At 60.5% G+C, this 24552-nt stretch overlaps 2 protein-coding genes and 1 long non-coding RNA gene across 6 annotated transcripts; 1 reads left to right on the top strand and 2 right to left on the bottom strand.

The window, feature by feature from the left end:
- Window positions 1-8902: 8902 nt before the first annotated feature.
- LOC136304570 (Fc receptor-like protein 4) lies at window positions 8903-13410 on the bottom strand. The gene is given in 10 exon segments (XM_066208074.1): window positions 8903-9583; window positions 9671-9750; window positions 9839-9860; window positions 10244-10330; window positions 10409-10711; window positions 11608-11703; window positions 11706-11885; window positions 11982-12236; window positions 12534-12890; window positions 13362-13410. Coding segments are annotated over 10 exon segments (1539 nt in total). The 3' UTR covers window positions 8903-9473.
- A 3653-nt stretch (window positions 13411-17063) lies between these two features.
- Window positions 17064-20229, top strand: LOC136304577 (low affinity immunoglobulin gamma Fc region receptor III-like). Its single transcript, XM_066208079.1, has 6 exons — window positions 17064-17094; window positions 17639-17659; window positions 17748-17978; window positions 18233-18511; window positions 19438-19712; window positions 20200-20229. Exons 1-6 carry the CDS (start codon window positions 17064-17066, stop codon window positions 20227-20229), a joined length of 867 nt encoding a protein of 288 aa, XP_066064176.1.
- A 705-nt stretch (window positions 20230-20934) lies between these two features.
- LOC136304571 (uncharacterized) lies at window positions 20935-23888 on the bottom strand. 4 transcript variants are annotated; one of them, XR_010724667.1, is made up of 5 exons: window positions 23094-23887; window positions 22839-22982; window positions 21955-22680; window positions 21705-21833; window positions 20935-21260 (listed from the first exon to the last, which is right to left on the bottom strand). It is a non-coding gene; the product is annotated as an uncharacterized lncRNA (long non-coding RNA). The 4 variants fall into 4 exon arrangements; XR_010724668.1 differs by having other exon boundaries at window positions 22839-22961; XR_010724666.1 differs by having other exon boundaries at window positions 21705-21828; window positions 22839-23888.
- Between the last annotated feature and the right edge of the window lie 664 nt (window positions 23889-24552).

The following is a 24552-nucleotide window of genomic DNA, read 5'->3' as shown; positions in this document are numbered from 1 at the left end:
CCTCTTCTACTCTCACACCCTAAACCCTCCATGTGCTCCCAAAACCCCTCCATCCCCACAGGGCACATCCACAGCCCCTGGCCCCCCCAGAGGAGGAGGAGGTTCTGTACACCCATGTTGTGAAAACCGAGCGGGCAGGGGGTGAGTACGGGGACAGGGAAATACAGGGACACGTCACCCGCTGGTGTCACCCCCAGCCGGGTCCACCCAGCCAGTGTCTCTCACAGGGCTCCCCAGTGCTGCCCCGCCCAAGGACACCACGGTGACCTATGCAGAGCTGCCAGGATCCCATGGACGACCACAGGATACCAGCAACATCTACGAGAGTGTGCCGTGACACTGAGGAAACTGGGGGGCACTGGGGGACACCGGGGATCCCCTCACCCTGGGCTTCTGTGGTTGCCATCCAGCCTGAGGTGGTGGTCAGGAGAAGGGGCTGGTGCACAGAGCACCCAGTGCTCCCCATTCCATCTCCCAGTACCACCACGGCTTCCCCATTCCCCCTCCCATTGTTCCCAGTACACCCAGGGGCTCCCCCTTTCCCTTCCCAGTACTCCCATAGTCCCAGTGGCGGCACATTCCCCCTCCCAGTGCAAGGAGGGCACACGGTCGGTTTCGATACACTTCAGCCCAAAATGCAGCTTTTTGGTTAAACTGGCACAAGTGGTGTTTGTTCAGCCCTGTTGGGCTTTAGGAATGGAATTCTCCAGTTCTGGCTTCCACTAAAAACCAGGGGCCTGGGGAGCCCCGAGGGTGGTGCGCCCGAAACGGCCGAGGGGAGACCCTGGCAGGGCGGGGGAGCAGAGACCCTGGGCTGGGCTCTGCGGAAAGGAGGGACCGGCACGGTGGTCCCAGAGCACGGGGAAGGGGCCCGGCTGCCATGGCGCTGCGAGTGCCGGGACTGTCACGGCGCGCATGAACCGACTGTGAGAGCGTGTCCCAAGCCACTGTCGCCATGTGTCGGGACAGCCCGTGGCCAGGGTGACGCCCCCACAGCTTTGGGCACCCGGAATGGGCGGGGCAGGGGCGGGGCAGAGCCCTGTCCATTCCCCGTGCCCTGTGCAGGTGAGGAGGGCAGGGATGGAGCAGCTTTGGGGACACCTGGAATCGATACAAGGTCATTCCCCAGAGCCACACCATGACTGTGGGCAGAGCCCCGGCTCAACATTTCCACACTTTTCCCTCCGGTCTGGTGGCTGCAGCCAGAACCCAAATATTCTTTCCATGAGGTTCCAAAGGGCTGCAGGTTTTGTTCAGGAAAGAGGGTCCCGGTCAGGTTGTTGAGCAGATGGGTGTGGGATCTGCAGAACTTCTGGGGCTCTCTCAGCCCCTTGCTGAGAGGGACAAAATGATCAATTGCTGCATTTCCGGACTGCTTCCCTCACAGCTGCCCCTGCAGGGGGGTTTGCAGCCAGCCCTGCTCTGAAAACCATCCAAGGCCCTCGCAGAGCCACTGCTTGGGCTCCCATTGGCTTTTGTGCTTCTTGCAGGGCCCAGCAAACCACAGCCAGGCCTTTTCCTGCCACAGAATTGTCACCTTTGCAGCCGCTCGAAAGCTGCCAGAATCCAATGGGCACCTAAACTGAACCAGAAAGTTTCATTTCTGTGGGATTTGTTTGTGCTTTTATTATGAGTGACTTTTTGGGAGAGTAGCAATTAAAAGGATTATATCGACCAGACAATTTTGCATGTCATCTGATTTTAGTGATTTTCTTTTTAGTGGGAAAAAAGGGTGTGGGAAAAAGACGTTTGCCTTTATTTCCTGGGTGTCTAATTTTGTCTCAGCCAATTGGGCAAGAGGGAGTACAAGCAAATTTCGCCTGGCATTTACCATCATCAGGGCAGGATTCCACTAGATGCCCCCTTAAGTTTGGGCAGCGCAGAGATCACAGGGCCCCACTGGGGCCGGAGGGAATGCTCACGGTTCCCCCGAGGATAGAGGCCCCCAGGATGTGCCACCTCTGGGACAGGAATCCCCAAGGATGTGGCACCCCCAGAACGAGGAGCCCTCTGGGACAAGACCCTGGGACACGACCCAGGTGTCACCACAGCAGAGGAGCCCTTTTCCCTCAGGGCAGGACCCCTCTGGATGTGTCCCCCAGGACAGAACCCACGGCCTCAGCTCAGCATAAACGGCCTCTTCCTTCTGCTGCAGGAAAGAGAAAGTGAAAGTCTTTCATCCCCCACAGCCCCCAAACACTGCCAGCACCCCCCAGCCCCCTTGGCCCCTTCCTGGGATCCCCCCATTGTTACCTGCTCAGGTGTTCCCTGGGATGGCTGAGCCAGGAAATGAAGGGATGGGAAAAGCCCAGGGGTGTGTGGGGCACAGACCCAGAGCCTTCACCCTGGGGTGCCCCCCTGGCCATGAGCACACTGTGGGGGCTGTGCTGGGCTCTGAGTCACCCCAAAATCTGAGGCACCCAGGGCAGGAGCTGAGACTCCCATGCCCACCCAGCCACTGCCCATCCCTGGGACCCCCATTCCCCTGGGAACCCAACCATGGCACCCCCATTCCCTTGGTCTCTGCTCCCTGGGACCCCCATCCCAGGACTCCCATTGCCCAGGACCACCACTGCCTTGATCCCATCCCATGGGCTGCTTGTTCCCATAGAACCCAAATTTCCAAGGGTCCCCTTTTCTCCCCTGGACCCCCAACCCTGGGACCCATATTCCATGACCAAAAACCCCTGGGGAAACCTTTTCCTGCAGGACCCCCATCCCTGAATCACCCAAGACATGGAGACCCCAATTCCCCTGGACCCCCATTCTCCTGGACACCCACCCTTGGTTCCCCACATCCCCTGAGGCCCCCACTCCTGGGAACACCATCCCCCACTGAGCCCCCAGACTATCCCATAATGTCCCCACCCTGTCCCCTGCTGTGTCTCCACCCATCCCCCACCAAGGGCCACTTACACGTGGGGACGAGGTGTGACCTTTCTTCCTTCCTCTTCATCCGAAGAGCCGCCACCCAGGGGACCGGTGGCCACAGCAGCGAGTGACAGCCAGTGCACATGGCCGGGGACACGGGGATGGCCGGGAAGGTGGCGCTGCTCCTGTGGGGTGAGTGCCCCGGGCACGGGCCTGACACCCCGGGGATGGGCCCTGGTGAGGCAGAGACCGGTGGGGAGGGGGCACGGGGGGGCTGCGGGGTCCCCTGAGGTCCCCAAGGCCAGCAGAGCCAGTGCATGGGCATGGACCCCAGTGTGAGCAGAGGAGTGGGGTGGCTGTGCGGACAGGAAAAGGGGGACAAGAAGAGGGGAACTGGGATGTGAGGACAGTAACAGGGGGATAGAAATGTGGGGACAAGGATGTGGCAAAGGAACCTTGGGGCTGTAGCAGTTGTGGGGACAGGGACAGGGGCACAGGGATGCAGGAACAGGGACAAGGGCCATGTACCATGCAGATGGGCTGTGGGGATGAGTTCCTTTAGAATGGGATGACGGGCCATGGGAATGTTGCTGATGGGACCAGGGCTGTGAGGATGGTGGTGGTGACCTGGAGGAGAATGGGATGTCCACAGTGTCCCCATGTCCTGCCTCAGCCCAGGGTGACTGAGGTGTCCCTGTCCTCAAGACCTCTGTGCTACACCAGTGTTCCCACTGCAGGCAGTCTGGGGACAGACACCACACCATGTCCCCCAGGTGCTGCTGTTCCCACCCAACCCTGTCCCTTCTCCCTTCTAGCCCACACCCTCGGCCTCGCTGGTGAGTCCTCAGGGGATGCCATGTCCCCATCCCACTGTCCCCAGTCCCGCACTGACCCTGGCAGGCTGGTGTCCCCTGTCACCCGCAGGTGCCCAGACCACCCAGCTCCTCGTGGATCCCCCCTGGAGGCCGGCGGTGCTGTGGGACTGGGTGACACTGACCTGCCAGGGCTTGGGGACCGCCGGTGCCACCACCTGGTACAAGGACGGGCAGCGTTGGGGGCAGAACAGAAGCGACCGCTTCACTGTCACCGAGAGTGGCACCTACACATGTGACAGACCTGGCAGTGGGTCCAGCCCTGCCTTGAGAGTCATGAATGGTGAGGGGGGATCTTAAATGATCAGGGTGGCCTCTTGTTGGGTCTGCGTGGGCTCCACTCCAAGTGTCGCCTTACACCGCTCGTGTGGCTAGAGCCTGTCCCCTGCACTCAGGGTCATCCCAGTGCATCCCAGTGTGATGGGGCCCCCGTGGTGACACCTGTGCCACGGAGCATCTCCTGGTGTTCCTGGGATCCTCCCGTGCAATGGAGACTCCACCCAGATTTCCGCAGTGCCATGGGCACCCAACTTGGAGAGGTCCCGTGCCACTCAGTTTGAAGGGACTCTCCTGTCCCACAGACCGGCTGGTGCTGCAGGTGCCAGCACAGACACTGCTGGAGGGAGACACGGTGAAACTGCGCTGCCGGGTCAGGCAGGACATGTCGTTCAGCAGGGTGCGGTTTTACCAGGACGGGAAGGATCCTGGAGAGTTCCTCACTGGGACCGAGCTGTCCCTGTCCCCCCTGCAGCTGAACCACAGTGGCCGCTACCACTGTGGGGCCTTGATGAGCTTCGGGCTGTCACTGTCAATACCAGTGACAGTGACAGTGCACGGTGAGCACCCCCACTGCTGGAACTCCAATATCCTGACACCCCCAAAGTCACTTCCCAGGGGACTCAGAGTCACAGCCCTCACCTCTCCTCTCCTTCCCAGAGCTCTTCACGGTGCCGGTGCTGGAGGGTCCCCCGGAGCCCATCGAGGGGTCCCCCCTCAATCTCAGCTGCCTCAGCACCCCCAGCCCCCTGCGGCCCCCAGGCCCCCTCCTGCACCTCTTCTACCGGGATGGGCAGTTGGTGGGGGGCCCACAGGTGTCCCCGCAGCTCCTGGTGCCCGCCGTGGGGGTCTCCAACTCGGGGAATTACAGCTGCCAGGTGCACTCCGAGGAGGGGACTGTGCGGAAGAGCAGCGCCCGGCTCCACGTCACGGTGCACAGTGAGTGCGGGGATGGGCACGGGGAGCCCCCACAGCCATCCCAGGTCTCCCATCCTTGCTCAACCCTCTGTGTCTTGCCCTGCCTTCCCTGGGCTCTCCCTGCGTCCTCCCATCACCTTCCCTGCTGCCTGCATCCCTCACCAGGTCCCCTCACCCCTCCCCAGCTGCACCTCTCCCTCTCTGAGGTCCTTCCATTGTCCACAGGTCCCACTATCCCTGTCTGGGTCCCCAAAACCTTCCCTGTGGCTCCCTTCAACCCTCTCTATGTGTCTCCTGGCTGAATCTCTCACCCTGCCCTGGGGTCCCTTCCAGTCTTTTCCAAGCCTCTTTCATATCTCTGGGCCCCTTTCTTCCTCACAGGGATCCCCCCATCCCTCTCTGATCCTCCCCCTCTCTAAGTCCTTCTCTGCTCCCTGGTGTCCCCCACTCCTCATCCCATGTCCCCAATCCCTCGTGTGTCCACCCGCAGGTGTCCCACTCTCGGGGGGAGTGCAGCCCCCTGGGGGACAGGTGGCACTGGGTGACTGCCTGGTGCTGAGCTGTGCAGTGGCCACAGGGACAGGTCCTCTGTCCTTCACCTGGCACCGGAGGGGCTCAGAGGCACTGCTGGGTGCCAGCCCCCACCTGGAGCTGTGGCACTTTGGGGACTAGGAGAACAGCCACACTGGTGCTGGGCCAGTGATGGGGACAGTGTGGCCAAGAGCCCCACATGGAACCTCACTGTCCTTGGGCTGAGGGTGATCCCACCCACAGCATCCCCAATTCCACACATTCCCATTCCACCCCAACCCCCCACACCATCCCCAATCCACCCCAGGTCACAGCCCCCACCCCTGGCTGTCACAGCCCAGGGGAACTGGGACCGTCTGGCTCCAGGTGTCCCCACCCAGGACATCCAGGCCATGGATCCCTAATGCCAGCTGTCACATGCCCCACTCCCCATCAGGTCACATTCACCCTACTGAGCGTGACTCTCCAGGCGAGTGAGTCCCTTGGCACTGGGGTGATGTCCCCATTGCTTTGCCTCATCAGACCCATCACATCCCACCCACGCCATTCCGTGCCCCCCACGAGGTGACGGCCACCACCACCCTTGGACACAGCAGCCCTCATCCCATCCTCACCTCAGCCTCATCCCATCCTCAGCCCTCCCCCCTCATCCATCACATGCCCTCATCCCACAGCACATGATGGCTCCACCCCATGGGGTCACTGTCCTGGCTGAAGGAGACCCTCTGTCTCCAGGTGCCACCACACAGACTCCCTCATTCCCCCAGGCCGGGTACAGCCCCTCCTCCTGGCCTCAGCCCTGTCTGTGTCCCCGCAGTGCCCGTGGCCAATGCCACCATCACCCCCAGTCCCCTGTCACACCAGGTGCACGCAGGTGACCCCGTGACCCTGCGCTGCTCGGTGCAGGTGGGCTCAGCCCCTGTCACCTTCACCTGGCTGCGTGATGGGCAGGAGGTGGCCCAGGGTCCCATCCTGGAGCTTGGGAACGTCAGTGTGGAACATTCGGGCACCTACCAGTGCGTGGCCACCAACCAGCTGGGACAGGACGGGCACCGCGTGTTCCGGGCACTCAGCCCTGAGCTGGCCCTGGAGGTGATCCCTGGCTCACCCTGGGTCACAGGTGAGGTCACATGGGGTCACCGGGGTGTTCAGGATCGCCGAGGTTTAATGTGACCCCAATGTGTCCCCCTCTGTCCCCAGCAGTGGCTGTGAATGTCGGCAGGACCCTCCTGTTCCTGCTCCTGCTCCTGGCTGTCATCGGGGGCTGTCACTGCTGGCACCGCCAGGGTGGGTGACAATGGGGGGGATGGGGGTCCTGGAGTGAGGGGAAGCCCCCAGAGTGGGGGCAGAGACAGGGCAGCACCCAGGGCCCCTGAGCTGGGGGAAACGGAGCCCACAGTGATGTCGGCTGGGGGTCCTGGGGGGTCTGGGGGGAATTTCGATGGTCTTGGTTGGGCTCCAGGGCCATCCCTGGGTAGGCTTTGAGGAACATTGGGGTGGCATTGGGAGCTCCTGGAGGGTTTGGGCAGCTCTTGGAGGGCTGTGCAGGGATTTAGGGAAATCTTTCTGGGGTCCTGGGGGAGTTTAGGGGTCCTGTGGCTGGTTGGACCTGCTGGGGTCCCAGGAAGGTTCAGGGGTCTCGGGGTCTCCACGGTCACCCCCTCTCCTTTTCCTTGCAGCAACCACGAAGCCCCAGGAAAGGTGAGTGGGGGTCTCCAGCAAGGACTCCCCTTTCCCCCTTCCACAGACACCCCTCAGACCTTCCTTATCCCCACAGGACCCCCCCAGAAGAGGGGGAAGTGCTGGGACCCCACATTGATGGCACCGAGTGGGCAAGGAGTGAGTACAGGGGGGGACAGGGACACGTCACCCACCAGTGTCACCGCTCACCCAGGCCCTCACAACCAGTGTCACTCTCAGGGCCTCCCCAAGTGACCCCAGGCCCTGCCCCTCCTCGGGATCCACAAGTGACCAACATGGAGCTGCCGAGACCCTACAAGCGACAGCAGGACCCTGATGACACCTTTGAGGGTGTGCTGTGACACTGGGGACACCGGCAGCACTGGGAGGCACCGGTTCCCCTCAGCAGTCCCTTCTTCCTCTTCACTGCACCCCACAGGACTCCTCGTTCCCTCGCCTAGTGCCGGGCTGTCACGTGACCCTTTTCCCTCTTATTGTACCCAAAATTCAGCTTTCTGATTAAACTGCGAGAAACAAGGCTCCTGGCTGCGTGCGGCAGCTGTTTTGCTGGAGCACGGCTGTGGCTGCCCAGCTCCGCTGTTTTCTGTGGCTGCTTTGGCTTTTCCTACACTTGAACCCTACAACCCGTGTCCCACCTGAGCCTCGTAGCTCATGCTAGAGCTTGGGAGGTTTTGATAAACTTCCTTTGCCACCCTGGGTGTGCCTCCTCCCACCGTTCCAGCCGCCACTCCGAGGGTTCCTGCCGCAGCCCATTTTGCCATCCGGAGCGGCACCGTTCCCAGCTGCCCCCCAGCCCCGTCAGTGAGGGAAGGACGCTTCTCTCTCTCTCCCGCCCGCTGAGTCTCCATTAACCATGGAGAGAGAGACAGCCGAGCTGTTGCCACAGCGCCCCCTGCAGCCGCGGGGGAATCATCGCACCCGCCCTGCCCGGCCGGGAGCCACCAGCGCCCCTGCCGGCTGTGCCCGGAACTGCACCGCAGGGGAAGTGCCTGCAGCCCCGAGAGGGCTGGGACTGGGTTTGTGCTTTTGTTTGTTGTTGGTGGCGGTGTTGTTTGTTTGTCTTGTTATAGATATTCTAGTGAAGAACTGTTATTCCTCTTCCCATGTCTTTGCCTGGAAGCCCCTTAACTTCAAAATGATAATACTTTGGAGGGAAGGTGGTCAAATTTTCCATTCCAAGGCAGGTTCCAGCCTGCCTTGGCAGACACCTTTACAGCAGGATACATCTTTTTGGCAGCAGAGGGCAGGTCACAGTTTGCCTTGAGCTGGAGGGATGTCCAGAGCTCTGGAACCGACTGGAAACTCAGACCCACCCTGTGCCATGGACTCACTCATTCTGACAGGCTTGGAAAAGGGGGAGGCTCGGGAACACCCACAGGGCCTTTGAGACATCATCGTGTGCGGAACACAGCAGAGGACATGTTTGGGACAGGGGAGAAGAGAATCCAGAGCCTCCTGAAAGCTGCTTTGGCCATCAGAGCAATGAAGGTCCAGGGCCCTGCCAGGTTCCTCTGGTGGAAGAAACTATCTGGGGGAAGGATCCCGAGTTTTCCCCTTTCAGGGGCTTTCCCTGGAAATTGTTCCTTTTTTGACCCTCAGGGATTCTGAACCTTGCTGCTGTTGGTTTTGTTCTGTCATTGCTGTTTGCAGGAAATTGTTTTCTGTCAGCCCTTTGGGACATTTGCCTTTTGTGCCTCTACTGGCAAGGGGAGGGGCAGCAGCCCCTGGTTCTAGTGTCAGCCCAGAACTGGAGAATCCCATTCCTAAAGCCCGACAGAACTGAACAAAGAAACACCATTTCTGCCAGTTGAACCAAAAGCTGCATTTTGGGCCAAATAACAGGGAAACGAGTCCATGGGTGTTCTCAGAGTGCTGAGAGGGGGATTGCAGAGCCAGTGGGAGCACAGGGGTACTGGGAGACAGAATGGAAAACACCCGGATCTACTGGGAGCAATGGAGAGGCACTGGGAGGGGAAATAGGGAGCCCCTGAGGGTACTGGGAGCACAGTGAGGAGAGAATGGGGAAGTCTCTGAGGGCGCTGGGAGCACTTGGATGTGGAATGGGAAGCCAGTTGTGGTAGGGGAAGGAGGGTGGGGAAGCCCTTGGACATTCTGGGGGCATGGGGAGTTCTGGGTGCCTTGTGCAGCCTCACACGTAACCACCCCCTTGTGCTCATCTACCCGTGAATGTTGAGCACCCATGGGAGCAGGAGGGGGGACACATGTGTGACTGCCCATGGGTGGGGTCCCCCACTGCCCCCCAGTTCCCCCAGAGCCCCCCAGTGCCCACTGGAGCCCCGAGTGTCACAGCACATTCCCGTAGGTGTCACTGAGTTCCCGCTGTCGCCCATGGGGTCCCCGCAGCTCCGCGTAGGTCACCTGGGGATCCTGGAGCGCGGTGGCACGGGGGGACGCTGCGAGAGACACTGGCTGTGGGATCTGGGTGGGGGTGACACTCATGGGTGACGTGTCCCTGTGTGTGTGTCCCACCCTGTACTCACCCCCCGTCTGCCTGGTGCTCACGACGTGGGTGTACAGCAACTCCCCCTCCTCTGGGGAGGCCGGGGGATCCGGGGGGGCCCTGCGGGGATAAAGGGGATGTGTGGGGGGGAATGGGAGGTCTTGGGGTTGGGGTAAAAGGGGACAGTGTGGTTTGAGCCCACATTCACCTTTCCTGCTGCTTCCTGGACTCTAGAAAGGAAAGAGGGGAAAGGTAACTGCGGGATCCCCAAGGCCCCCTCAGAAATCCTGGCACCCTACTGGGCCCTCAGAGTCTCCCAGAACCCCTGAGCATCCCTGATGGCCCCCAGAACCCCTGAACCACCCAAGTGCTCTGGACCTTGTGAGTGCCAAGAAGCCAATCCTGGCAGGGAGGGGGACCCTCCAAATTCCCCCAGGATCCCTGAGAGAACCCCCAACATCCCTGCAAGACCCTCCAACAACACCCAGAATCCTTGAGGACCCTGAGCACTCAGCACTGCCCAAACCAGGAGCTGTGGGTGTCACCCATCACCCCCACATTCCAGGTGGCCTCCCACCTCCCTAGGGCCCCCGTTGCCCCCATTGTCACCCACCTATGTTGCTCCACCGGTGCCAGCCCGCAGCTGCACCCACGAGCAGGACCAGGAACAGGAGGGACACGCCAACCCCTGTGGCCACTGCTGGGGACAGAAGGGACACAGTGGGGTCACCTGTCGTTTTGGGGGTCCTGCAATCCCAATGACCCTATGTGACCCCACCTCTGCTCCACTGTCCACGTGGTGTCACCTCCAGGGCCAGCTCAGCGCTGAGTGCCCGGAACACGCGGTGCCCGTCCTGTCCCAGCTGGTTGGTGGCCACGCACTGGTAGGTGCCCGAATGTCCCACACTGATGTTCCCAAGCTCCAGGATGGGACCCCGGGCCACCTCCTGGCCATTGTGCAGCCAGGTGAAGTTGACAGGAGCTGAGCCCACCTGCACCGAGCAGCGCAGGGTCACGGGGTCACCTGCGTGCACATGGTGTGTCAGGGGACCGGGGGTGATGGTGGCATTGGCCACGGGCACTGTGGCGACACAGAGATGGGTCTGAGGATGGGGGAATGGCTGGCAGCCAGCAAGAGGGACAGGGACACGGGGATGAGAGTTTCCTGGAGCATGCTGTGGGTGAGGCCACCCCCAGCCTGAGGGTCACACTCACCCACGACGGTGACATTCAGGGGAACACTCTCAGCCACACTGTCTCCATCACTGACCCGGCACTGGTATTGGCCGCTGACATTGTCCTCAACATGCTGCAGCTCCAGGCGGGGGCCGGTGCCCAGCGGTGTCCCCAAGTCCCCCCGGTGCCAGGTGAAGGACAGGGGACCTGTCCCTGCAGCTACGGCACAGCTCAGCACCAGGCGGTCACCCAGTGCCACCTGTCCCCCGGGGGGCTGCGCTGACATGAACACTCCCGAGAGCGGGACCCCTGCGGGAGGGAGTGAAACCAGGGGACAGTGAGGGACATGGGTGGATTTTTCGAGGGGCAGGGGGACCCCAGTGAGGAAGAGAGGGCCCAGAGCTGATGGGGGGCTTGGAAAAAAACCCAAGAAATGGTGGGGAGTTCAGGGAGGGGACAGCTGGAACGGGCTGAGGGGGCACCACAGGGAGGGTATGGTGGGACCTGGGGACCATGAGGGGAGATCAGAGGAGAGTGGGGATGAACCAGGAATGGGTGAAGGGACCCAGAGAGGGATGGAGGGACATGGAGGGGGACCTGAGCAGTGATACAAGGACGTGGAAAAATTTCATCAGAAAGATGGGGGTACCCAGGAAGGGCTGGCGCACTTGGCGAGGGAGTTGGGAAAGGATGCATGTCCTCCGACAGGCATGGGGGGTCCAAGCAGGAATGGGGGTCCCGAGGCATGGCAGGGGACACGAGGAGGCTGTGGGGGCTCCCCGTGCCCATCCCTGCATTCACTGTGCACCGTGACGTGGAGCAGGGCGCTGCTCTTCTGCACGGCCTCCCCCTCGGAGCGCACATGGCAGCTGTAATTCCCCGAGTAGGAGACCCCACGGCGGGCACCAGGAGCTGCGGGGACACCTGCGGGCCCCCCACCAACTGCCCGTCCCGGTAGAAGAGGTGCAGGAGGTGGGCTGGGGGCCGCAGGGGGCTGGTGGTGCTGAGGCAGCTGAGATTGAGGGGGGACCCCTCGATGGGCTCGGGGGGACCCTCCAGCACCGGCACCGTGAAGAGCTCTGGGAAGGAGATGAGGGAAGGACTGATTCTGAGTCCCCTGGGATGTGGCTTTGGAGGTTTCAGGATACTGGAATTCCAGCCGTGGGTGCGCTCACCGTGTACTGCCACTGTCACTGGAGATGATGATAATGGCCACAAGCTCACCAAACCCTCACAGTGGTAGCGGCCGCTGTGGTTCTGCTGCAGAGGGGACAGGGACAGCTCGGTCCCCCTGAGGAACATCCCCAGATCCTTCTTGTCCTTGTAAAACTGCACCCTGCTGACCGATGTGTCTGGCCTGACCCGGCAGTGCAGTGTCACCGTGTCCCCCTCCAGCAGTGTCTGTGTTGGCACCTGCAGCACCAGCTGGTCTGTGGGACAGGAGAGTCCCATTGAACTGAGATGCACCAGACAGGTCCAAGGTGGGCACCCATGGCACCGGGGACATCTGGGAGGAGTCTCCATGGCATGGGAGGATCTCAGGGGCACCAGGAGCAACCCCACGGCACACGTGTAACCATGGGTGTCCCATCACCCTGGGATACAATGGGATGTCCCTGAGTGCAGGGGACAGGCTCTTGCCACACGACAGGTGTGAGGCAATCCTTGTAAGTGAGCCCCCCAGACCTCTCAGGGAAGAACCCATATCATTTAAGATCCCCCCTCACCATTTAAGACCATCATGGGGGGGCTGAGCCCACTGCCGGGTCTGTCACATGTGTAGGTGCCACTCTCAGTGACAACGAAGTTCTCCCAGAACACCTGCCCCCAGCGCTGCCTGTCCTTGTACCAGGTGGTGGCACCAGCAGTCCCTGAGCCCTCGCAGGTCAGTGTCACCCGGTCCCACAGCACCGCCGGTGTCCAGGGGGGCTCCACCAGGAGCTGGGTGGTCTGGGCACCTGCAGGTGACAGGGGACCCCAGCCTGCCGGGGACACCAGCCTGCCAGGGTCACCACGGGGCTGGGGACAGTGGGGTGGGGACATGGCATCTGCCAAGGACTCACCAGCGAGGCCGAGGGTGTGGGCTGGAAGGGAGAAGGGAAGGGATCAGGGCGGTGGTGGCACTGGAGGGACAGCACCATTTGGGGGGACATGGTGTGATGTCTGTCCCCAAACTCTCCCCAAGGGTAACACTGGTGCAGCACAGAGGTTTTGCTGACAGAGACACCTCAGTCATCCTGGGCTGAGGCAGGACATGGGGACACTGTGGACCCCCCATGCTTGCACAGGTCACCACCGCAATCCTCACAGCACCTGTCCCGACAGCCACACCCCCATGGCCCCACGTCTGTGATCCCTTTCCCATGGCACCAGTCCTGCTGGCCCATCTGCATGGTACGTGCGTGACTCTTGTCCCTGTCCCTGCATCCTGGTTCCTTTGTCCCGGCCTTGAGGAGCTCAGGGGACCCCACAGCCCCCCTGTGCCCCCTCCCCACCGGTCTCTGCCTCACCAGGGCCCATCCCCGGGGTGTCAGGCCCGTGCCCGGGGCACTCACCCCACAGGAGCAGCGCCACCTTCCCGGCCATCCCCGTGTCCCCGGCCATGTGCACTGGCTGTCACTCGCTGCTGTGGCCACTGGTCCCCTGGGTGGCGGCTCTTCGGATGAGGAGGAAGGAAGAAAGATCACACCTCGTCCCCACGTGTAGGTGGCCCTTGGTGGGGGATGGGTGGAGACACAGCAGGGGACAGGCTGGGGACATTATGGGATAGTCTGGGGGCTCAGTCGGGGGATGCTGTTCCCAGGAGTGGGGACCTCAGGGGATGTGGGGAACCAAGGCCGGGTGTCCAGGAGAATGGGGGTCCAGGGGAATTGGGGTCTCCATGTCTCGGGGGATTCACGGATGGGGGTCCTGCAGGAAAATTTTTCCCCAGGGGTTTTGGGTCATGGAATATGGGTCCCAGGGTTGGGGGTCCAGGGGAGAAAAGGGGGTCCCTGGGAATTGGGGTTCTGAGAGTAAGGAGAAGCATTCCATGGGATGGGATCAAGGCAATGGTGGTCCTGTGCAATGGAAGTGCTGCGATGGGGGTCCCAGGGAGCAGAGACCAAGGGAATGGGGGTCCCATGGTTGGGTTCCCAGGGGAATGGGGGTCCCAGGGATGGGCAGTGGCTGGGTGGGCACGGGGGTCTCAGCTCCTGCCCTGGGTGCCTCAGATTTTGGGGTGACTCAGAGCCCAGCACAGCCCCCACAGTGTGCTCATGGCCAGGGGGGCACCCCAGGGTGGAGGCTCTGGGTCTGTGCCCCACACACCCCTGGGCTTTTCCCATCCCTTCATTTCCTGGCTCAGCCATCCCAGGGAACACCTGAGCAGGTAACGGTGGGGGGATCCCAGGAAGGGGCCAAGGGAGCTGGAGGGTGCAGGCAGTGTTTGGGGGCTGTGGGGGATGAAAGATTTTCACTTTCTCTTTCCTGCAGCAGAAGGAAGAGGCCGTTTATGCTGAGCTGAGGCCGTGTGTTCTGTCCTGGGGGACACATCCAGAGGGGTCCTGCCCTGAGGGAAAAGGGCTCCTCTGCTGTGGTGACACCTGGGTCGTGTCCCAGGGTCTTGTCCCAGAGGGTTCCTCATTCTGGGGGTGCCATGTCCTTGGGGATTCCTGTCCCAGAGGTGGCACATCCTGGGGGCCTCTGTCCTGGGGGGAACCCTGAGCATTCCCTCCGGCCCCAGTGGGGCCCTGTGATCTCTGCGCTGCCCAAACTTAAGGGGGCATCTAGTGGAATCTTGCCCTGATGATGGTAAATGCCAGGCGAAATTTGCTTGTATTCCCTGTTGCCCAATTGGTTGAGACAAAATTATACAACCATGAAATAAAGGCAAAAATATTTTCCCAAATCACATTTTTTCCCAAGAAAAAATAAACTCAGCAAAAATCAAACTAACAAAGTAGAAAATGGTCTGATCGATAGAATCCTTTTAATCATTGCCCTCCCAACTAGTCACTGACCATAAAAACGCAAGCACATCACAGAGAAATGAGACTTTCTGGTTCCCTTTAGGAGCCCATTGGTGCATCCCACAGCAGCGTTTCCTTGTGGATAACACAGAGTGTGGAATCTCCCTGAGTGTCCAGCAGGTCCATGGGATTGTTCCCGGCCTGCTGGCAGAAACCCAGCCCACAGGGAAGGCTTTGGTTGGGCCACATTTAGGAACTCTGCCCATTTTCCTCCTTCCCACCCTCAAACTTGATTTACTTCCCATGGCTTCAGCTCCCAACAGGGGAGAAACTCTGTCCATCCTTGGAACAGAGCACAGGAATCCGTGGAAATGCCCGTGTGCCCCACAGGGTCTGCTTCCCTGGGAAATGCACTCCACCCTGCCCTGAATTCCCCTGCCTGGGCACTCCCTGCTCCTGCTGGGACACCCCTGTTCCCCAGATCCACGGCTGGAGCCCCTGCTCAGTATTTCCACACTTTTCCCTCTTCTGGTGTCCACATTTAGAACACAAACATTCTTTCTGGGAGGTTCCAAAGGGCTGCAGGTTTTGTTCAGGAAGGAGGGTCCTGGTCAGGTTGTTGAGCAGATGGGTGTGGGATTTGCAGAACTTCTGGGGCTCTCTCAGCCCCTTTCTGAGAGGGACAAAATGATCAATTGCTGCATTTCCGGACTGCTTCCCTCACAGCTGCCCCTGCAGGAGGGTTTGCAGCCAGCCCTGCTCTGAAAACCATCCAAGGCCCTCGCAGAGCCACTGCTTGGGCTCCCATTGGCTTTTGTGCTTCTTGCAGGGCCCAGCAAACCACAGCCAGGCCTTTTCCTGCCACAGAATTGTCACCTTTGCAGCAGCTCTCAAGCTGCCAGAATCAAAGCCAAGGGGGCGGGGGGAGCCTCAGGTCGTGGCTGCCACCTGGGGCTGGCCAGAGCAGGGCTGGCCAATGCCCATCCCTGTGCACTGGGGCTGGGCCATGGCTGGGCCCCGCACTTGGATGGGCACTGGCTTCAAGGAGGAGGAGTTGGGGAGCTCCTTCCTGCCTGGGGCTCCATTCCCGAGCTGCTCTTGCCGGCTCACATCCTGCAGGGGATGAGTGAGAATGGAGAAGTCTGGACCCCGCCTGGAGCTGCCATCCCCCAGGACAGGACCCCATTGGCCAGCATGTGTCCCCCCCAGGACAGGATCCCCCCAGGATGTTTCACTCCCAGAACAAGGAACCCCTGAACAGGACACAACCCTCCTGGATGACCCCAGAATAGAACTCTTCCCTCTGCACAAACGGCATCTTCCTTCTGCTGCAGGAGAGAGAAAGTGTTGGGGGGGGGGCAACGCTGGATACCCCCATCCGCCACAGCCCCCATATCTCCTCCTGCTGGCCCAGAACCCACTTTTCCTCTTCCCCAGAGTCGCCTCAACATGTTCCTTGCTCAGGTGCTCCCCTGAATCATCAAGCCATGCAACTGAGAGGTGTGAAACTGTGGGAGAAAAGAAGGAAATGGAAAAGAAGAGATGAAAAAGCTCCTGGGGGGCTGGGGAGACAGCGACCCAGAGCCCCTCGGAATCTGCCTGTGGTGATCCCCAGGTCACCAGCACCTTGAGTGGGCTCTGCGTGGCTCTGGGTCACCCCAAGATCTGAGGTAGCCAGGAAAGGAGCTGCAATCCATGGACCCAACCAGCCAGTGCGCATCCCTGGGAACCCAACCAACAGACCCCCATTCTTTATGTTCCACCTCCCTGGGACCCCCATCCCAGGACTGCCATTCTCCAATATCTCCATGGCCCAGGACCCCCATTCCCAAGGAACAGTCTCCCCCAAATTCCATCCCCTACAATCCCTCTTCACCCATGGATTTGTTTCTCCCAGGACCCTCACATTCCCACATAATCCCCCATTCCCCCGGCACCCTCATCCCTGGGACCCCCATCCTATGACCCCCAAATCCCTGGAGCCAACATTCTTCTGGGACTCCCAGCCCTGAGTCCCCCCATCCCTGGGACCCCCCATTCCCCTGGACACCCATCCCTGGCTCCCCAAACCCCTGAGCCCCCCACTTCTGAGAGCCCCATGTCCCACCATGTGCCACCCAGCCTTGTCCCCAGCCTGCCCACATCCTGTCCCCAGTTTGTGGCCACCCTGCCCCCACCAGGTGCCACCTACGCATGAGGATGAGACCTGACCACCCTTCCTTCCATCCTGGCCGAAGAGCCACCACCCAGGGGACAGCCGCCACTGCCAGTGTGCGACCGCCAGCCTGGATGGCCAGGGACACGGAGATGGCTGGGAAGGTGGCGCTGCTCCTGTGGGGTGAGTGCCCCGGACACGAGCCTGACACCCCGGGGATGGACCCTGGTGAGGCAGAGACCGGTGGGGAGGGGGCACATGGGGGCTGTGGGGTCCCCTGAGGTCCCCAAGGCCAGCAAAGCCAGTGCAATTAGGTAATCAGTGTTGTGGGATGCCGGTGGGGCAGGAGAAGGGGGACAGGACTGGAGGGGCCAGAATGTGGGGAGAGGAATTATGGGGCTGGTGCGGCTGTGAGGACAGGGACAGGGAAACAGGGATGCAGGGACAGGGACAAGGGGACAAGCACCATGCAGATGGGCCATGGGGACAGAGGCCATGGGACTGGGGGAGTGACCTGTGCCAGAACGGGCTCCCCATGTCTGGGGTGTCCTTAGTGTCCCCATGTCCTGCCTGAGATGGGGTGGCTGCAGTTCCCCGATCTTCGAGATATCTATGCCACACCAGTGTCCCCCCGCTGACAGTTCAGGGACAGCTTCACACCCGGTGGCCCGTCACCTGTCTCCCCATGGTGCCACCCCCACCCAGCCCTGTCCCTTCTCCCTTCCAGCCCAGACCCTCGAACTCGCTGGTGAGTCCCCAGGGGATGCCATGTCCCCACCCCACTGTCCCCAGCCCCATGGTGGCCCTGGCAGGCTGGTGTCCCCTGTCACCTGCAGGTGCCCAGACCACCCAGCTCCTGGTGGAGCCTCCCTGGATTCTGGCAGTGCTGTGGGACCGGGTGACACTGACCTGTCAGGGGTCGGGGACAGCCGGTGACATCACCTGGTACATGGATGAGTGGAGCTGGCGGCAGGAGGGACTCGGCCACTTCAATGTCACAAAGAGTGGCACCTACCGCTGTTACAGACGTGGCAGTGGGCTCAGCCCCCCCGTGACAGTCTTAAATGGTAAGGGGGGTTTCAGGGTCTCCAGCCGGGAACCTGTGAGACCCCGAGGGCTCTGGGTGGGCTCCGCTCCATGGGTCACCTCCTGGAGTGACCAGAGCCCATCCCCTGCACACGGGGACATCCCAGAGCATCCCAGTCTGCGGGGGGACACTGTTTGTGGAATTGGAGACCCCTGGTGCTCTGGCTGTGACCCAATGGGGGCTCCCCGCACAAACGGGACCCCTGTGGTGTGACAGGACCCCCGTGTCCCCCAGATTGGCTGGTGCTGCAGGTGCCAGCGCGGCTGCTGCTGGAGGGGGACACGGTGACACTGCGCTGCCGATGGCGGCAGGACCTGTCGGTCACCGGGGTGCGATTCTACCGTGGGAACGAGGAGGTGAGGATGTCCCTCAATGGCACCGAGCTGTCCCTGTCCCGTCAGCAGCTGAGCCACAGTGGTCGCTACTGCTGCGGGGGCCAGATGCACTCCTGCGTATCACAGTCATGGGAGTGGCGGGAGTCGGCACCGGTGACGGTGACAGTGACAGTGCACCGTGAGCTTCACCCCCACAGCCCCCCGGGTCCCGTGGTTGGGGCACTCTGCCCCGTTTGTGGACCCCCATCCCTGCCTGCAGACCCCCATTACTGCCCAGATCTCCCATCCCTGCCTCGGGTCCCTCATCCATTCCCGGGTCTCTCACAGGATCCCCCAGCCCTACGTGGGCACCCCCATCTTTCCTGTAAACGTTTTCTATGTCCCCCATCACTGCTTGAGTCCCCCTCCTCATCCCCCCATCCCTCACTGGGTCGCTTTGCCCGTCTCTGAGTCAACCCCACTCCTCCCTGCTCTGCCCCCACGGTCCCCAGGTCCCACCATCCCCTCTCTGGGTCCCCACACCCTCCCTGGGGTCCCCCCATCCCTCTCCAGGTGTCCCCTCCCCAAACCCCCCATCCTTCCTTGGGGTCCTTTTCAAGCCCCCCCCAGCTCTGAACCCCCTCTTTCTCACTGGGGTCCCCCTGCCTCTCTTCATTCCCCCCGTGTCCCTCACTGTCACCTGCTGTTGCCCCCTCCCACAGGGGTCCCTGTCTCAGGGGTGTCCATGTCAGTGCAGCCCCCCGGGGGACAGGTGGCACTGGGGGACCACTTGGTGCTGAGCTGTGCGGTGGCCGTGGGGACAGGTCCCCTGTCCTTCATTTGGCACCGGGGGGGCTTGGGGACACTGTTGGGCACCAGCCCTCCCCTGGAGCTGTGACACATTGGGGACAATGACAGTGGCCACTATCACTGCCGGGTCTGCGATGGGGACAGTGTGGCCGAGAGTGTCCGTGTGAACGTCACCGTCGTGGGTGAGCAGAACCCTCAGACTGGGAGTGACACCACCTACAGCATCCTCCAGGACACGATCATTCCCCTGTTTCTGTCCCTCTTGCTGGCTGCCAGCCCCTCCCCCCAGCATCAGCCTTGTCTCTGTCCCTACAGTGCCCGTGGCCAATGCCACCATCACCCCCGGTCCCCTGTCACACCAGGTGCACGCAGGTGACCCCGTGACCCTGCGCTGCTCGGTGCAGGTGGACTCAGCCCCTGTCACCTTCACCTGGCTGCACAATGGCCAGGAGGTGGCCCGGGGTCCCGTCCTGGAGCTTGGGGACGTCGATGTGGGACATTCAGGCACCTACCAGTGCGTGGCCACCAACCAGCTGGGACAGGACGGGCACCGCATGTTCCGGGCACTCAGCCCCGAGCTGGCCCTGGAGGTGACACCACGTGGACACTGGAGCAGAGGTGGCGTCACACGGGGTCACCGGGGTGTTCAGGACCTCCAGGGTTCAGAGTGTCCCCAATGCGTCCCCCTCTGTCCCCAGCATTGGCCACAGGGGTTGCTTGTTCCGTCCTGTCCTTGGTCGTGCTCATTGTTGGAGCTGTGGGCTGGCATCGGTGGAACAACGTGGGTGGGTGACAATGGGGGCAACAGGGGCCCTGGGGAGGTGGGAGGTCACCTGGAATGTGAGGGTGATTGGTGGCACCAACAGTCAATGACTTGGGCAGCGCTGAGTGCTCAGGCCTTTTGCTCAGCATCCTCCAGGATTTGGGGTGGTGTTGGAGGGTCTTGCAGGCATGTTGGGGTTTCTCTCCGTGATCCTGGGGGAATTTGGAAAGTTCCCCTCCCTGCCAGGCTCTGGATTCTGGGATCTCAAGTGGTCCAGAGCACTGTGGTGAATCAGGGGTTCTGGGGGCCATCAGGGATACTGGGGGGACCTGGGGGAGAATTGAAGGCCTGGGGGTCGTTCAGGATTCCTGTGGGTGGATGGGGGCCTATTGGGACTCCAAAGTTACCACTTCAGTTTTCCTTTGCAGATACCAGTAAGCACCAGGAAAGGTGAGTGCAGGCTCCAGGCATGATGCATCTTTTACCCAAACCACCAGAACCTTTCATCCCCTTCCACACACTCCCTTCTTCCCACAGGGCCCCCCCGGAGCCCCTGGCATCCCCCAGGGAGGATCCTCAGGCGACCTACATGCAGCTGCAGGGGCCACACGGGCAACCATGGGAGCCCAGTGACATCTATGACACTCTACATCAACCGTCATGACACTCTGGGTAGCGGGAGGCACTGGGTGGCACTGGAGGTGCTCCCTCCATGGCTCCTGTGGTTGCCCATCCTTCCAAGGGAGGTGGTCATGGGTCAGGGGGAGGCTACACAGGGCAAACTGTGCTCCTCATTTCCTCTCCCAGTGCCCCCAGGGGCTCCCCCATCCCCTCCCCAACCCCCATCCAAATGCTCCAAGTACCCTCAGTGGCTTCCCCATTCTCTCCCCACAGTGCTGGCAGCACACCCAGGGGTTCCACATTCCCCCTCCCACTCTCCCTGTCCCATCTCACTGTAAAAGGGGCAGTCGGGGCGGATTCTTTCTGATCGATTTCTCGGATTAAAATGAAGCACAAATGCGGCAATATTATATCTGAGAACTGTTTATTGATAAAGGAGGCTAAGTGTTCTTATGGGAGGGAGATAGAAGAGAGAATAGAGAGGGAAAGAGACAGAGAGAGAAACAGAAGACAGGGACAGCATTACCACAAGAACCCCGGGCGCACTTTTGGCATCAGCTCGGCCGATGGAGTGTGTGTGTGGTGAGCCCTCGTGGCTTTTGTCAGTGGCTGGGTGGGATTTCCAAGTGGCGGCACCTGCGTGTCTCTGGCAACGCTGAGTCATGGCTGTGTGCTGGCTGTGGGCTAGTGCTGTGGCACTGGTGGCTTTGGGCTGGCTGCTACAGGCAGGTTCTGGGGTGCAGCAGGCTCGTTGCTGCGGGGAACATGGGCAAAATGGCAGAGATGGCAGGTGTGTGCAGGCAGCCTCTGCTCCGCTGGGGAAGCTGTGGAGCACCGTGTTGGGGAAGCAGAGGAGCACCAGGTTGGGGAAGCGGTAGAGCACCAGGTCGTCACAGGAATGAGCTGCCTCGCAGAAGCAGCAAAGCAGGGAAGAACGGCTGCAGACAGAGAAGGACCACCGGGAGGAAAAGGCGAGGCAGAGAGGAGGACCAAGCTGAACCTCCAAGCAAGCCCCTGATCCCCCCAAGAGACCCAAAGCAAAATTGCTGCTTTTGTGTCACGGTTAACTGCTTTTATTTGCTCATGTATAGCGTGTGTTGAGACAGAAATGAAAATCAGATAGAGTCCTCTCAACCCCCACGCTCCCCGTGGCCCTGCAATCCGCTTCCCAATGTTCCCAGTACACTACGTGGCTTACCATTGCCCATCCTATTTCCAAAGGAGCACAGTGACGCTGTTGTGCACCAGAACAACACAAAGACTCTGACTTGAGAAGGCCGAAAATTACTCCTTCATTCTTGGGATGTGTCTCCCTTCTCATGCTATTCTACAGAGACCAATTGGATTCATGAAACAAAGACAAACCTCCTCAATCACATTGGTCAGAGTAGAGGGACGTCAAGAAGAAGTCCCTCCTAGGGAAAGAAACGCAAACAATTTGCCCTTACCAAAACATGTCTCTTGTTTACAGAAAATTCCCTGGGAAAGGAATTTCAAGAAACCAAAACACCTCAGGCACCAACCAGGGCCACAGCACAGGACCTGGTTTCCTGCTCCTGGAACAAAAATGCAGCTTTTTGGTTAAACGGACACAAATGTTTTTCTTTGCTCAGCTCTGTCAGGCTTTAGGAACAGAATTCGTCAATTTTTGGCTGCCAGTATGTCTTAGTTTGAAAGACAGGTGTCTTCTGGGGAGAGCAGGGCGTCCCTTGGAATGGGGAATGCAAACCTCCTCCCTCCTAGTTATCATAATTATGAAAAATTAAGGAGCTCTCAGGCAAAGATATGGGGATAGGGATAACAGATCTTTACTGGTATGTATAACAAGGCAAACAACCAGCAACAACCACAGCATTAATAATAAACAGAACCAGGAAGCCCGTAACAGCTTCCCTGAGCGCGGCACTTTCCCTTTTGGTGCAGTTCCGGGCACAGCCAGCAGGGGCGCTGGTGGCTTCCGGTGGGCGGGGCAGGTGATCCCTCTGCGGCTGCAGGGGGCGCTTGGGGTGGGCTCAGGGAGCGCACAGTCATGGTGGCTCTGTCCCAGATGGGAAGGGATGGAAGGGATAGATCAGAAACTCCAGAGCTGAGGCTGAAGGAATGGAAGGGATGGATCAGGAACTCCCAAGCTGTGGCTGAAGATGCAGGATGTCTCAGCAGGCAGGGGTTGTGGGCTACAGAGTAGTGAAAAGACTCAGAGCAGTGCTGAAGAAACAGCAGGAGGAGGGACAACAGTGACCCTGCTCCCAGCACAGCGACAGGCCCTACTTTTAGTGAGGCAGGCAATAACAAGATCCCAGTTCCATGGCTGCTCCCAGGAGCAGAGGCTCACCCCACACCAGAAGAAACAGGACTGAGCCGGGCATCTGCAGCAGCAGTGAATTCCTTTCCCCAAGCAGCCGCTCCACCGTCACCATCCAAAGGCGCAGATCGAGTGAATGAGAGTTTCCCATCCCTGCCGAGAGTTTTCCCATCCCTGCCATCTCAAGCACGCAGCCATCAGTGCTTCTTAGCAACTCAATGGGAGAAAAAGTCTCACAGGTAACAAGGAAAGAAAATGAAAGAAAAAGAAACCAAGCCCCAACACCTTATTTTCACTCCTGGTGTTCAGGTTACATCTCTACTGGGTTTGCCTACTGCCCAGGGGGCTGTTTGGGGGGTATGTGTGTTGATATCTCTTCAATTCCTTCTTTTCTCCTTGGGGATTCTCTATTTGCTCCCAGTCCTCTTCTGACAGCCAGTCACAGGTCTCCTGAAAAAACACACCTTCCCAACCAGCCAACCACAGGCCTTCCCAACCAGCCAATCACAATCTTCTCCACAAGACCCACCTTCCCAACTAGCCAACCACAGCACTTCCCAACAAAACCTGCCTTCCCAACCAGCCAATCACAGGCCCTCTGAACAAGGCCCGCCTTCCCAACCAGCCAACTACAGGCTCACCTGACAAGGCCCACCTTCCCAATCAGCCAGAAGGAAAAGGAAAGGGAAAAAAAGGAAAGAAAGGAAACGAGAGGAAAAAAAGAGAAAAACAGACCATTCTTTCTCCCTGGAAAACAAAAGGAAATAAACAACTCTCCTGTGGTCTGGTGAATCCCATCCCACTGGGTCAGTTCCGCTGGGTTGGTGACTGCCGGGAGTTCCTGTGCCGGGTCCCCGTTCGCCGCAACCCGCTCCCCGCTCGCCGCTACCCACGGCGGCCCCCACGGCTCCTCTGCACCGCCGGGCCGCCCCTGCCGCCAGAGGCACCTGGCCCTGGAAAAGCGCGGTGCGCGGCGCATGGCTGCCTCCGCCAGCGCTGGTTCTGAGTGCTCGGAACCTGCTGATACAAGTGTGGCCACCACTGATCTGACAGCCCTGTGAGAGACCCGGGGATGGATGAGGGACCCGTGGCAGGGATGGGGGGTCTGGGCAGTAATGGGGGACTGCAGGCAGGGCTGGGGGTCCCCAGACGGGGCAGAGTGTCCCCAACCAGGGGACCCGGGGAGGGTCACCGTGCACTGTCACTGTCAGTGGCGCCGACTCCTGCAACTCTGATGATACGTCAGAGGACACCCAGCCCCGGCAGCGGTAGTGGCCACTGTGGCTCAGCTGCAGAGGGGACAGGGACAGCTCGGTGCCATTGAGGGACATCCTCACCTCCTCATCCCCACGGTAGAATCGCACCTCGGTGACTGACAGGCCCTGCCGCCATCGGCAGTGCAGTGTCACTGTGTCCCCCGCTACAGCTGCATCTGCACCGGCACCTGTAGCACGAGCCAGTCTGGGGGACACGAGGGTCCTGTCACACCACAGGGGTCCCATTTTCATGGGGACCCACCATTGGGTAACAGCCAGAGCACCAGGAGTCCCCAATTCCACAAACAGGGTCCCCCTGCACTGGAATGCTCTGGGGTGTCCCCGTGTGCAGGGGACGAGCTCTGGTCAGACCAGGAGGTGACCCATGGAGCGGGGCCCACCCAGAGCCCTCGGGGTCCCACAGGTGCCACGCTGGGGACACCCAAAGCCCCCTCACCATTTGAGACTGTCACAGGGGGGCTGAGCCC

Source organism: Chamaea fasciata, unplaced genomic scaffold, assembly GCF_029207755.1.
Source record: "Chamaea fasciata isolate MVZ Bird 193981 ecotype frontalis unplaced genomic scaffold, bChaFas1.0.hap1 SCAF_126, whole genome shotgun sequence".
Taxonomy (NCBI): Eukaryota; Metazoa; Chordata; class Aves; order Passeriformes; family Sylviidae; genus Chamaea; species Chamaea fasciata.
Note: the sequence above shows the minus strand (reverse complement) of the source record. Positions and strands in the feature narration are given on the sequence as shown.